The sequence below is a fragment of the Lathamus discolor genome, chromosome 2 (genome assembly GCF_037157495.1).
Source record: "Lathamus discolor isolate bLatDis1 chromosome 2, bLatDis1.hap1, whole genome shotgun sequence".
Classification (NCBI taxonomy): Eukaryota; Metazoa; Chordata; class Aves; order Psittaciformes; family Psittacidae; genus Lathamus; species Lathamus discolor.
The window spans coordinates 25,802,388-25,816,830 of NC_088885.1; the positions used below are offsets into that span (position 1 = coordinate 25,802,388).

General features: G+C 36.8%; 1 protein-coding gene across 4 annotated transcripts in view; it reads right to left on the minus strand.

Annotated features, from left to right (window-relative positions):
• The window catches only part of ICA1 (islet cell autoantigen 1), a 73,974-nt gene that overhangs the window by 1,820 nt on the left and 57,711 nt on the right, over nt 1-14,443 (minus strand). For 2 of the 4 annotated variants that reach the window (XM_065666209.1, XM_065666206.1), the window contains exons 10-14: nt 14,204-14,253; nt 10,742-10,804; nt 10,584-10,625; nt 6,204-6,479; nt 923-1,021 (exon numbers count right to left, since the gene is read on the minus strand). In XM_065666209.1, coding sequence (XP_065522281.1) covers nt 923-1,021; nt 6,204-6,479; nt 10,584-10,625; nt 10,742-10,804; nt 14,204-14,253 — 530 coding nt within the window. The remainder of the gene's footprint in view (nt 1-922; nt 1,022-6,203; nt 6,480-10,583; nt 10,626-10,741; nt 10,805-14,203; nt 14,254-14,443) is intronic. The other 2 variants (XM_065666208.1, XM_065666207.1) reach the window with 2 other exon arrangements.

Genomic DNA, 14,443 nt, shown 5'->3' on the forward strand with positions numbered 1-14,443 from the left:
CACAAGGAATTTATGGGTAAAATAGACTCTGCCTGGCATGACATTCATCTCAGGCTCTGCAAGGCTGAAGGATCTGCCATTTTCCATAAACACAGGTTTCAAAGCAGCTGAAGGCTGTTCCTTTTTTCTGGTGAAGCACCACGGCTGTTGTATCACACTCATTTCCAAAAGAGCTTCCAAAACACCTTAACCCTCTTTTGTTGTTTAGCTGAGCTGAAAAACATCAGTCTTTTAATCCCAGGAGGCAGGGGAAGAAAAACAAGTTACTCTTCTTCTGAACTGAACATCTTTGACGTAGCCTCTGATCAAACGCGAATGCATAGAACAGGCTACAAACCAGCAATAAGGATTCAACGTATTTTTGGTTCATTTATCCAGAAAACCCTAGTCAAAATCAGCATGGCTTTGTGTCAGTAGATGGCAGGACTACGCACTCTTGGCTCAGTTGCATAAAGTGAATGAAGTTTCATAACAGATGATTACTGATATGATGTATGTTATCAACAAAATTTGCAATTAGGGCTCTTCTGCCTTACCAGTAGCCTGTATTTTAGCCACAGTATCCTCCTAGAGCTTCAAAACATTGTTCAGCATAGACAAAGTGCATGCAGATGCTATTCTGTGTGACTGAAAATTAAAGTAGTAGAAGAAACTGTAGTTTCAACTCACTCGTTACATAGTAACACAAAGTACCCTCCTGACTTACTACAAGCACTGAAGCCTACCAAAGAAATACATACACACATAATCAGCACCGAAACAAAGTGATTCATTAGTGAGCACAAGCTCATTGACATGTAATTACTGTAAATATAGGTTTTATTAAGATAGAGTAGCTAGAAGATAGAGTAACTGGAAAGACACAAGAGTCACAGCTAAAAAGGAAAAGCAAAGTAATTGAAAAAATAAATGACTGAATCACCTCTTAAGGGGGGTGTCTTGTTAGCGTTCACATTCAGGCTGTTTGGTTTCTGTGCTGGCTGGGGTATAGATGGCGGGCTCACACTGTTAGCTGCCCATCCTAAAATTCAATAATACAACAGCATTAGCATGAAAAATGACTTTGTTAACTCTAAGTGTCTGGCAGCACGATGCACACACCACACAACTGAGCAAAACATTACATTTATGGTTATGGTTGTTAATATCTTTCCTTGTACACAAGAAATCTGCAGCCAGATACTTCAGACACTTTCAGATACTTCCTTTATCCTTAAGAAAAGAATATCTGTGGATCAGTTCCCTCACCTCTAGATTCAGGCAACTGTATTCTTTTCAAACCTTTAACTTGGGTAAACAAGAAGATTTTCTCTTGTTTATTTTATCTAATCACAGTTAATACTTGTTCACTGAAAGGCTAGTACAGCAGTTAAGTCAAGCACAGCCACAGGGAGAAGAGTATCACTTACATTTGGGTGAAAATATCACGTACGCTAAACATTTTCTCCACCTTTCTGTACAGTTCCAAACAATTCCATTTTGTCAACTATTCCAGAAAAAAATATTTGGAGACCCCAGATTTTTTAGTTAATTTTGAAATAATTAATTATGGAAAAAAAATAATTCTTGAAAAGCACTTTGAAGAATTGAATTCAAGATGCACTACTTTGAGTTAACTTAAAACTAGGGTTTAATGGAGCATTTCTTTGTTCTTCATCTGAAAGGGTCATCTCATCAGAAAAAGAGTAACTATGCAGGAAAAAGTGAAACTGGGTATTAACAATTTTTTGTTCTTATATGCATATTCCATAGCTACAAGAGAGTAATGATAAATACAGTTAGTGATGCCAGATGAACTAAGGAAAATGAAGTAGAGGGGGGTACCCCTAGTTCAGAAATGTATTAGGAAAAAACCAAGCATTTTTATCCTTGGCTTAAGATACTTAAATTCTCATGCTTTATCACATTTAGAAGACTGGAGGTCACATTCCTACTTTCAGTAACATCTCCTTTAAGTATACCTGATTAATTATCCACCCATCCATCCATCTCAGGGATCTGGTATATCTAACTCTGCCGTATGAACAAACAGGATACTCATCTGTAGACAGTTAGCATTTCCTTATTCAGTCTGTTTTTTCTACAAGTTCATGCTTTCACATACTTTTCTAACCTCTTTGTATTCCCCCCCCCACCCCCCCACCCCCATCAGATACTGGTACCCAGTTGCTGTACTTTACTGACAGTTACTCTAACAGCCATATGAGTCACAAAACCCATTCCTCACTATGATTATTCTCATCACTCTTTAGCCTTACCTTGAATATAAAAGATCTGAAGCTCAAGGTGTGTTATTAAAAAGTGGCAAGAACAGTGTTTGTATAAAATCACACGAATTAAGAAGAAAATTTAAAGCCACAAATATCCTCTGTATCTCTAAGGAAACAAATAAAAAAGTTCTTCAAAATCTGGATGTGAAGTGCTCACATATGTTTGTTCTAGGCAAGGGTGATAAAGGCTTATGAGTTAGCCTGTGCCCCCTGATAAAGAGATTTTGCAGTTTACTCTTTCAAATAAGAAAATTTTAATCATAAATAATGAAAAGTATGGCCCTAACACTTCAGAATGACATACTTTTCCAGGCATTTTCTCTGCTTGTGTTACAAATGAGGAGTATGGCAGAGGACATTACACAAAACTACAGTAAACTGTAGTGCTTTGGGGTTGTTTGAAGATGCATTGCTAGAAAGTGTTTTCACATGTCAATGGATGGCAATGGATAAATCAAATGGCTTAAGTGAATAGGGCCAAATCCTAATTTCATAGAAATGAATGGGAGTGCTGCCTTGAAACTTTCTGTACAAGTCCCAGTGACTTCAGTGAGATCGGGAGTTGGCTGCCCCAGACCTCACTGATGTTGATTTACACTGATGAGACTGGCAAACACAGAACAAAACACTGCAGACCACTTAACTGTTTTGGAGCCCTCCTTTTGAGTCCCTGGACAAAGGCTGGGTAAATCCCTAGGGAGAGATGCTGTGGTCTGGTTTTCTGTTCATTGAAACACAGGTAGCTTAAGTACCACTTAGGAAACAAAAAGAACCTAATAGCAGCAACAAAATCATCCAACCAAAAATGTTTCAGAAAAGTTGTGATGCTTTCATAATTAACTTACCACCTATGAAAGTACCTGGAAAGTCTGCCAGAATTTTTATTAAATACTTTCATGAATTATGTTTTTAGTGTCCACTCACAATGAGCTACAGAGAACAAACAAAACCAACTGCAGCCTATCAACTTGAAAACAGTTGCAGGTCCTAAGCCTGTTCTGGTTTGCCTGTTCACAGGATGGCTTTGTTACATGACTAGACAAAAGATTATTGCTGAGACATCAAGGAAACCAAACAGCTTACTTTTTAGCTAGCATCTTCACAAATGCTACCACAATTAAATTTAGAAATGGAAATGGTAAGCTGCACATTTTCTTACCAACTAGAATAGATGCACATGTAGGGAAGATAAAGAGGAGCCCTTAGTGGTCTGAATAATTAAATGAAGCTATAACCTTCATGAAAGAGAAAGCTAATGCTGAAAAAGTGAAAAGACAACCAAACTACAAAGCTGCAAATGGAGTAGCATATAAAAGATTTCTTGGGAGCATGCTTTGTTTCTTATATACACACACACACACATACACACACACAATTATATGTATTTTAAACCAGCATCTGGTAGTCTTATAGCAACTCAAAATCTCATTGTGCTAGATCCTGCCTATAAATACAGCCAGAAAAAAATCCGAGCTGGGAATTCCTGACCATAACAGTTTATAACCTGCATAGCATTGTGCCTGTTTTACAGATTAAGATCTGAGGCAGAGAGAAAACAAAGCCCCAAAGATTTATGAGCATGCTTAACATAAAATAGGTAAGTAATCCCACTGAAGTTAATAGAAAAGTTAATGTGCTTAAAGTTAAGCATGTGAGTTTTAAGAATCTTTAGGGTCTTAAGGCCAAATTCACACAGGAAGTATGCAACATTGAGGCTCTAGTGTAGCACCTCACACTGAATAATTATTAAGCAATCCTACCAATTAGGAGGAAAAAAAAAAGAAAGTGTGGAGATGTATCACAAGTGCTCAGTAAAAATATCCCTAATTCACTTATTCTAATATTTGCAACTTGGGTGTTGAGATATGTTTAGTATTTGGTTAAAAAAGAAATAAAGTCTCTGTTTCCACATTTGTTGATAAAATCAGATTATGAAAGAAATGCTGTGAAGTGAAATGCAGTTTAAGATTAAATCTGAGATTTGACAAGATATAAAATGGCCATAATTTCACCTTCTGTTAGAAAATGAGAAATACAAAACTTAAAAAGGAAAACAGTCTATGAAAGTTAGTTTAAAAGATGAATTTTACATGGCAACCAGAGTCAACTGGGAACATGGTGATTATCAGAAACAATCACTCAGCTGATTAGCCCTGAGTTTTCAAATGCCAGTAGATCAATTACTACAATCTTTGCCAAAACCTTGGAAGTTCATTTGGAAACATCAACATGTTTTATTCTTCCAATTCAGATTTATTCCTTTTCTTATTCAAAAAGGTTTTGGGATAGCATGTTGACTGGAATGGATTTTCCACTTGTAGCGTTCCTTGAATGCAAAATACGTGAACTCAGATTTTGAAGTGCAAACAGCACAGACAATGCCAGTGTCTTGTGCAAATGAGAGCTATATCAACAGCCTCAGAAAGGATACCCAGCCCGTTTTTCATCTCCACCTCAAAAATATTATTCCTTCAAAAACATGTTTACATATAAAAATATGTAAAAACTCTGAAAAAAATTAAATCCCATATTTCTGTTGCTATTTTAAGTACTTTGCTTAAAATCTCTTTACATCTCTGTATCAAGAAAAGGTTTTTTTCATTGTTCTTTTTTTCCCTTTCAAAAGATACCATGTCTGCTTCTGTCACAAACTGTTTAATTTGACAATGCAATGACTAAACCTCTTGATTTTTTTTCAGCTCATATTTTATGAGGTCAAATCCTACACTCTTCTGGTCCCTCTTCACTCTATCAATCATACTCGTGTATGCATGACCTCATCATAAAAATTCATCTAAAACTGCACATCGTTGCAAATTTCGCTCCCCCAGTTTCCATCTAAACGCTGAAGTCAGTGAACACAAGTATCTGGCTTTAGGGGTGCTGGTGGTAACTGTATTTATAAGGTACATTTGCTGCCTTTGTTCTTGCCAAAATGTCCCAGGTCATTTTACATCACGTATGATTATACCAGCTGCATGGGTTCCAAGAAGTCATCTTCAGGACGGAATCAGTCTGCTAGTCTTTCTTACATCACTCTTGCCCAGATGAGATTTAAATTACTTGGGTTAGAGCCTAAAAAGGCAAGGTCTTCCTCTAGCCTGCAAAGCCCTAGGAGAAATCTAGCAGGACTGTGGGGAGGACGAAGGTAGTTGCTGTTGGCTGGTTATCACCAGTCTGCTTTCCTCCCTCCCTTCCTCAAAGCCAAAACAGCAGCAGGAAAGCTCTGCCCTAGTTTCCCCCCTCTTTCCTCTCCTCCCAGCAGCAGCTTGGAAAACCCAAGAAAATGAACTGTATAGAATAAAAGGGAAAGAAAGAGTTGCATCTCTCAAAGAAAGAGTTGATAACCAGCCTAAAAGAGGAATCCACCTGTATGGTTGCTAGGATGCGACAACCCATTCTATCCTTAGCCATAACCCTGCACACAACAGTATGGGATGCTTTAGGGGAAAAAAACCCAAACCAAACCAACAAAACAAAAAACCCAGGAAATTAATGACTGCAACTGATTTTCACCAAGTTGTTTAAAAATAGTATTCCCAGACAAAATACAGTAATAATTTTTGGTTCTTTGGCCCCTTAACAGAGACAGTTGTGAATTAAACAGTAAAACCAACTCAAGCAGATTTTCTGTTACAGGGGAAAAAAAAAAAATCTCAAAGGCCTCCAAAACATTTCAGAAACTCAATGAAAACATTCAAGACAGTAATTTTGACTTCAGGTTTTGGGTACTTCATTCACAAACATGGAATGCGTACAGCTAGAAAACCAAATACGCTACTCACATTTTTTTCTACAGGCCACACTGTACTTTAACTTGAAGGTTTCTGCAGCTATGGCACAACATAAGCTGTCACATAAGCTTCTGCATAGCAGAAACCCATACCCTAAAACCTAAAACTGAAACACTAGCAGAACAAGATGAGTTCTCACCATGTAAAGATGACTGCAAGTCATTCATGTTTTGGTCTAACAGCTGTGACGGCAAGTAGCCTGATGGTGTTGGGGCCACAGATGATGAAGTACTTTCCATATCTCCAGCTGAAGAGTTCACGGTGAGATCAGCAAGTGCAACCTGTCCAAAAACAGCTGTCCACTCTTTGCTGAATTCCCCATCGTCTGGGGAGGAAGCGTTGAGAATCTCATTCAGTAACACCATGTTATCACCAGGTTCTGACTCCAAGGACCTCACAAACTGATTCTTTGAAGCTGTCTCAGAACAAGAAAGTCAAGAGAAATCATTTTTTAGATGAACAAAGAAAAGAAGGAACCTTTTAAAAATATCCAATCTATGTTTTGCATGTTAAGTGAGATGGAGTATTTTTACATGAATATTTGCTGTTTTCTATTTTAGACCTAATTCTTTTGGACATCTGGACTTGTAGCTTATCCAACAAACAATTCCTCAGTTATCTTAGATAACTTCACTGCTGTTAAGACTCATTTCTCACTGAAACCAGTATTACAAGTATTCTTAAAAAAAAAAATCTATTGAACACCACACCAAAATCATTACATAGTCTAATATTTAAAACATTGGAGAAGACTACTTTTATGTTGCTTTTTGAAGTATTATATAAAGCTGTCAACCCCCAGAATGGTATAAATTTTAAATAAATAAAAGTTGGGGATTATTCTGAAATTTTGTGAGAAAACACTTAAGATCACCTTTATGACTTTCTGACCAGTGCTTGAGTCATTTGTTATTTCCTCGTAAGAACAGGCAACTCTACAGAGACTGAAATTTCTACACTGTTCAGTGTTGCAGTATCTTTATTTTTCCTCTCTTAGGCTGCTGAAAAATAACTGGGGCCACTTTCCTTCTGATTCCCCTTTCTAGTTTTCTAGCACCAGAACTGCAGCTGAAGAAACTCTTAGATCACTTGAGCCATTACTCCTTAAAAATTTTTTCCTATTTTAGAAATGTTATATGGCTATATAAAATACATGAAACACGTAACCAGGACTGTAATCCTTTTCTCTAGCTTACAAAATGTTTGGAAAGTGAAAGAACTATCAAGGAAGCCCAAGAGTTATTGTACTTGGAAACTAGAGCTCCACTGAGGGAGTACACAGATTACAAAAATGGTAGTTAACAATGTTGATAATGTTATGTTACTGATAGCCAGATCAGTTTATCTTAATTATGCTTGCTTCAAACTTGTGGTAAGGCACAGAAGCAACTTCAGTTTTCCAAAGTTCAGGCAGATCAGCTGAGCTCTCCAAGTTGCATAAGACTTGCAAAGACATCTTTAATCCTTTCTGGTTGGGATAAAAGATTGACAGTAGCAAAGTGGTTGCAACAGGCCATTTAATTTAAATGCAACTTCCTTCTCAGGAAAGTTCCCTTTCAATAGCTGTAATAATTTACAATGAAATGGCTGAAGTTGAGTCACAGGAGAAAAAAGGCACAAAACTGTTTTAAAATAGGCAGATGAGTCAGAATCCACACCTACGTACCAAGAAACAAACAAACCAACACATAAGGATTTTATTCATTACTGAAGTCAGCTCTGAGATTCAGTTCCATTCTAATTCACATGTTTATATACCTCTGTATGCCCTGACAAGGCTCAAAAACTAGAAATAGAAACATTACAAATACGTCAATTCTCCTGATGTTCCCACTAGACTAGAACTAAAATACCGTAGAAGACAATTTGTTCTTATGATTTTTTAGGCTGCTTTCCCATCTTCAGATAAACAGCAAAGAATGTTAATGTTGTCCAAACATCTACAATCCCCCTCAAGTTATTCACCAGGTGAGGCAGAGGGGTAAAGCCTTCTGTAGGCAAAACACATTTGCTAATTCAGAGGCACTTAAGAACTCTGATCTCTACAGGGCATCACCATCTCGAAGGTGACTTCAGGAGGCCCCTTCATGAACTTGCAAGGCTTGCCAGGGGAAATGCAAAGGCTGCATCATCAGTAACAGATCTACTAAGACATACCGCCAACACTGCACCTAACCACAAATGACCTACAACGGAACACAAGCTTTGCAGCAACACAGCTCAGTGCAAAACTCTGCGTCACGTGGGTATCCCATTGTAGTAGTCCCATTTTTACTGGGGGAGAAAGTACAACATATAGCTTTACATCTGATGAGCTGTTCTTGCTGTAGTGTGAACGACCACCAGAAATCACAGGAGTCACCATTTCTCATCTCAGCAGTTGTCCTTCCAATCTTCCCACAGGGACAACGCACCCAGGGCAGGGGAGGACAGGGTGGTGCTTATGCTCAGGCTACCTCAAGTAAGCAGCGGTAAGTTCTACTCTTGTTGGCAATAAATGTCATCTTGAAACCAGCCTTGCTTATTGAGATATTACTCATGTAGTATCTCTGCAATTTACTAGAATGATATGGACTTTCTCACCTCACCTCACCCATAAATGTTCTATTATTTCTTTTCCTGTTTCTGTTTTCACTGCCCATTTTCAGCCAAAATCCTTTTTTTCTATCTGCACATTCAGACCTAAGCTTATAAATGTCCATGAAAAAAAAGCCCCAAATTCCCAATAAAACACTGAAAAAAGAATGTCATTATATTTTTGTAGTTGCTTGAAAAAAGCCTCTAGCAACACTCACTGCAAACACACCTCATTTTTTTGGTAAAAATAAAAAAAATGGGAAGAGAAACTAAAAACATTTACAATGATACAAGATTGGAAACTCAGGATAAAGAATTGATTCTGAAACACACAAAAAGGTACCTCTAACTGAACTGTTTCACTTAAAATAATACAATATTCACTAGTCTAAAGCCAGCTAGTGCGTAAAATTAGGGTAAATGGCTGATACTGTAACATTATCATCCTTATCTGATGTAGCTACCCCACAACAATTGTACGCATTATCTGTATCTCCACTAAGAAGGCACAACAAGGAACGGAACTGAGTAAGGGGAAAACCAGAAGAAGAAAAGAACTTTATCAGACATGCACTCACCTTTTTTTATTAATCACAGAAAAGAAGTCATCACTACCTTATCCATCCACAGATTAGGGCTGCTTCTGAACAAACAGCTGAGGAACTTTCCCTGCTTCTGCCTTCACGGGTGATTCCCCACATGGGTAATTTCCCCATCCCCACAGTGCAAGAGACTGCCCATGGCAAACCCAAAGCCGAGGTGTTTGCAAATTCTCTCTTCCTTACCTACCATGAAGGCAGTTCTTTAAATAACGCCACATTACTCCCTCAATCTGACTGACTTAACTACACAAAGGGATTTTTTTCTTTGCTTCTTTACTTGCTTTTTGAGTTGCCACAGTTGTTTTTATTGTTGTTGAAGGTTTTTTATTCATTCTTTTGAGATATATGAGTGAAAAGCAATTGAGAAATTATAGGCAGTACTCTTCGTGCATATGAAAACTCAATATAAAACTTTTAGACAGATCTTTACATATGGTAAAATAGCAACCTTTGTTTAAAAAACCCAAGCAACCAAACAGCACATCCCCTTGAGCTGCCACAGATCTAACAAAAGCGTAAAGGTAGGAGTAGAGCCTGGAATGAAAAATTGCTTTCTCATGTGTGTATGAGAACAGCATAACTGATTTAACTGACTATGTGGCTGAAAGAAGCCACCAGTTCTTATAATGCTTTAATATGCCAAAATAATTTGTACATTTCTGACGTAAAATCTGGTTGTTACTAGTGTATTGCCAAGGGTTGTGGTATAACAACTGAAGAACCCAAAAGGAAAGTCTGTAAAATGTTATAGGAGGGGTAAGGTTTACAGAGTGGAACCTACTTAAGTGGGGAAAATTTGATATACTCAAGTATAGCTAATCTTGAATCATTAGCTATATGATTATATAGCTAATGATTATATATATGATCATTATATATATAATGATTATATATATTATATATATAATATATATATTATAGTATATAATAACCATTAGCTATATAAATATATATTACATATAGCTAATGGTTATATATATAGCTAATGATTACATATATAATTATATCTAATCATTATAGCTAATGACTATATATACAATGATTTTATATATATTATATATAGCTAATGATTATATATATATATATATATAAAATGATTATATAATTGTAATGATTATTACAATGCATTTTATCCCCAGTAAAGTTTACTTCACATTATAACATCAAGAATTGTGCCTCTGCATGTATATGGAGTTTCCTTTAACACTGTTCCAAAATTGCAGCTGTATAATTTCATTCAACCTTTCAGATTATGAAAACAATTATGATCTAAGATTAAAATTATACTTGGTGCTGTAATAGAAATGCAGATGAACCAGACATGCACTAATGTTTCATACCATTTTCTTCAGGTTGCAGGTCTAGTAAGTCATCTATGGCACCTAAATCAAAAAAGAAAAAAAAGAAGAAAAAAAGAAAAAAGCAATAAAGGAAGATCTGCAGTACACTAACAATCAGTATTTATACAGCTAAAGGTAGTTTTCTTAAGTCTCTTCACCTGAGTTCTGCTTGCGGTTACAATTTCCTTGTAATGTAGATGTGACATCCTTGCCATCGTCAGCTGTAATCAAAATCCATAAGCATGTCAAATTGCACTTTGCACAATACCTTGCATATAAACAACATCACTATGAACTCAAGATGCAATGGCTAATGTCATTCATGTTTAAAATGAACCTGGTAACAATGGATGAAAGGCCCAAGGTACAAGCATTTCTAAGAAGTGAGGCAAACTTCTGAATAAGAATCTGGGGGAAACTTCCTTTGAATCACCAACTGCCACACCAGTCCAGCTCCAGGATGAGTGCTCCCAACTGAGGTGACTAAAGGGATCAGACAGGTCTCTGCTGTCCTCTAGTAGCAGAGACACTTCTTTTAGAAGCCTCTACTTACAAAGGCCAGGAGAGAGCACAAAAGTGCCAGGACCTTATCAGTCCCTAAATCACCTTCCTTGCCAATTATGTTCTTCTCATGAAGCCAAGTCCAGGAATGGGAAAAAGGAATCTTTCCCCAAAGCACCCAGGTCAGTATATAAGAAAATGCACCTTTTCTCCTGAAGAAAAATAAATGGGCTAATTTCCCTCGCAGTAGGAGAGAAAATGTATAGCTGAGGGTTATAGGCTATCAGAGGTGAAAAAATACCACAGTGCTCCAACTATAACTAGTTTTGAGCAAGTCTCTTAAATTAGATGTGGAGTCAAAACAATCATTTATATTCCATCTATCAGTGAAAAGAAAGACATCTCCCTCAGGTCAGTAATCCCATTTAAGATACGTAGCAAAACAGGAGGGATGAGTTACCTGCTGAACATGCCTTTCCCCATTAACTGTTGAGGAAATCTAGCTTCTAGACAGCTAAGCCTGTAGCTCTGAAGGCGAATGAAGGACTTGGTCACAGTATTGCCAGAACTGGAAGGCAAATCTGCTGGAAGCCTCAAACTTGAGGCTGAAAAGGAGAAATAACATTCTCTACAGGGTAATAAAAATTGAATGCCAAACCCTTTCAATAGAAACTTCAAGGTGTGTTCAGAACTAAGTGAAACAGAACAGCTTGCTGTTTGAATCATATTATTTTAACAAGGCTTTCCTAGGACAATGACAGAAATGAATCAGATGGTCATTTAAGGACTGATGATCACATCTGATTACACTTTATATAAATAGTAGAGGCATAAGGATAAATACACATGACACTTCCATAAAAGGACAATGCACAAAGCTAAAGGGGAAAAAAACCCCAACCCTACACTGACTGGTGGGGGAGTGTGTGTTGGAAGTGAAAGAGAAGTTCACGAAAGGTGGGCTATGAATAGCTACAATTCTGTAACGAAGAAAGAACAACTGTTACTAAAAGCCTGCCTTAGTCAGTGGAAAATATGGTGGAGCCAACCTTAAAAACATCCGTAGTATAATAAGAGAAAATGCAGAGCAAATGATAATCAATTGAAAGTTATGAAGTAGAAGTAGTTGATGAGGAAAACTAAGATGAAACACAGCTCCATTGCGCGTAGCGTTACATCTGCATTACTTTAGTACATACAGAGTACTTCAAGGGGAAAAAAAAAAATCTTAGCAGTGGCACAGACCCACTAGTAAAGGGAGATGGAAAAATTTAGCAGAGCAGGAAGAAGTATTCCAAGATACTTCAGCTCCTTTAGAGATGATGGAGAAAGAGACAGAGCAAGGTATTTATATTATGGATGATAGTGAAATATTTTACAGCCCATAAGTAACTGAGATTCTAGAAAACATCTGCTAAGAAAATGTAAGTCGGATTTTGTATCCAAGAATATTAAAATATCTCATCAAAGAGGTATCTGATCTAATTAATCGCAAAACAGGTGAAGCTTCAAAACACTAGAAAAGTCCTAATATTGTGTCATTATTACAAAAATCACCCAAACAACAACAGTAATTAACAGGATGACTCATTAATTGTAGGTAACTATGGGCTGGTTGCTCACCATTACTTCTAGACAAAACATTAGCCAAATCCCATTCAAGTATGGGATTCAGCAAAAGAATATAAGCATAATAAATATTCCTGTAATAAAAGTTGGGTTTATGCAAAGCAGACCAAGTTAAAAAAACCCCTCAACTGATTTCTTTGATAAAACTATGAGCTTTCTTTGGTAAAAGTATTTGTTTAGAAACAACTTGTCTTTGTACTGCATAGCCTTCCAGCCAAAAGGTTAGCACTGCATAATATCTAGAATGAACATATTGAATGGATTAGGAACATGAAAACTAACAGATGTCAAAAAACAGTTGTTAGGAGAAATAACTGCAAAGCAGAAGTGTTTCTAGTTTAGATCTGCAAGGTTTAGTGTTATATCCATTGCTATTCAATGGCTTTAGCAGTCATCTGGAAGTAAATGCAAAATCACTCTTGAAAAAAATGCGCAAACAACTAACATACTATTAGAGGTGGTCATTCAGGCCAGTCATGCAGTTGCTGCAGCCAAAGCTGGGATAATTTCATACTGCTAAGTCATAAGTTATACCTCTAGGATAAGGAATATAAGTCATGCTGCAGAAATGAAGAACGAGTCTTAGAAAGCTGTGACAAAAAGAAACCGAGTCTTGATAACAAATTTAAATATGAGCTTCTAATTTGATATTGCGGAAAAATGAGATAATCTCCTTGAATTTAGAAATGGGAATGTGATTTTACCTTCTAGAAACAAGACATCAAAAATGTCCAGTTATATATTTCAGATTTTAAAAGGGATGTTGTACAGTGGAATAAACTCCATAAATAAAGGAGTAGATAAGATGTCTTCAAGACATCAATATAGTTAGCCTATCAAAATGGAGATTTGAAAGGAGTCTTGATTTTAATGTAGTACCTTTTAAGTATCTTCATGGAGGATAAAACACCACATGTTAAAAAGATTTTCCTCCATTCTCTTTAATTTAGTAGAAAAAGATATATTGAAGCCATGGCATTATTTAGGCTGGAAGAACCTCCAAGGGTCATCTTGTCCAAGCCCCTTGTCAGAGTAGAGTCAGCTGTGATGTTAGGTGTGGCCTACTTTCTTGATCTCGACACCTACTAATCATAGAATTGTTTGGTTTGGAAGGGACCTTAAAGATCATCTAGCCCATCATCTAGCCATGGGCTGGGACACCTCCCACTAGACCAGGTTGCTCAAAGCCCTGTCCAACCTGGCCTTGAACACTGCCAGGGATTAATCTGTAGGTTCTTTCCTTGAAGACATGCCCAATGTAAGAATTATGCCTTGGAAGACAAGCTATTCGACCTATCTAACAATAACTGAATGAATTGCAGTGTGATCTAATATGTAAGAGACTAGTTTAAATGGATCTTTCTGGCCTTAAGTTTCATGTATTTGTAGGGATTTGCTGGGTGATGCTGAATATATAGGAAATAAACAAAACTGAAAAAAAAACATGTATTACAGCACTTATGAAGTTATGATAAAAAGAAACAAAATACCTGAATAGTTTGATTCCTTGGTATGGCTCTCGTCATCTAATGAAATCAACCTTAATTTGAAAAAAATAAAAAATCGATAAAATAATTCTCAGGCTATAGAACAATATTTTTTTTTTTCTCTTTTTGGTCATACCATTAAAGAATCATATCAATAACAAACCAAGAGTAATTCAGATGGGCGCTCACATTTGCTGTATATGCTGGTCTGCTGTTAACTTTAAATGTTTCATTGGCAGAAGT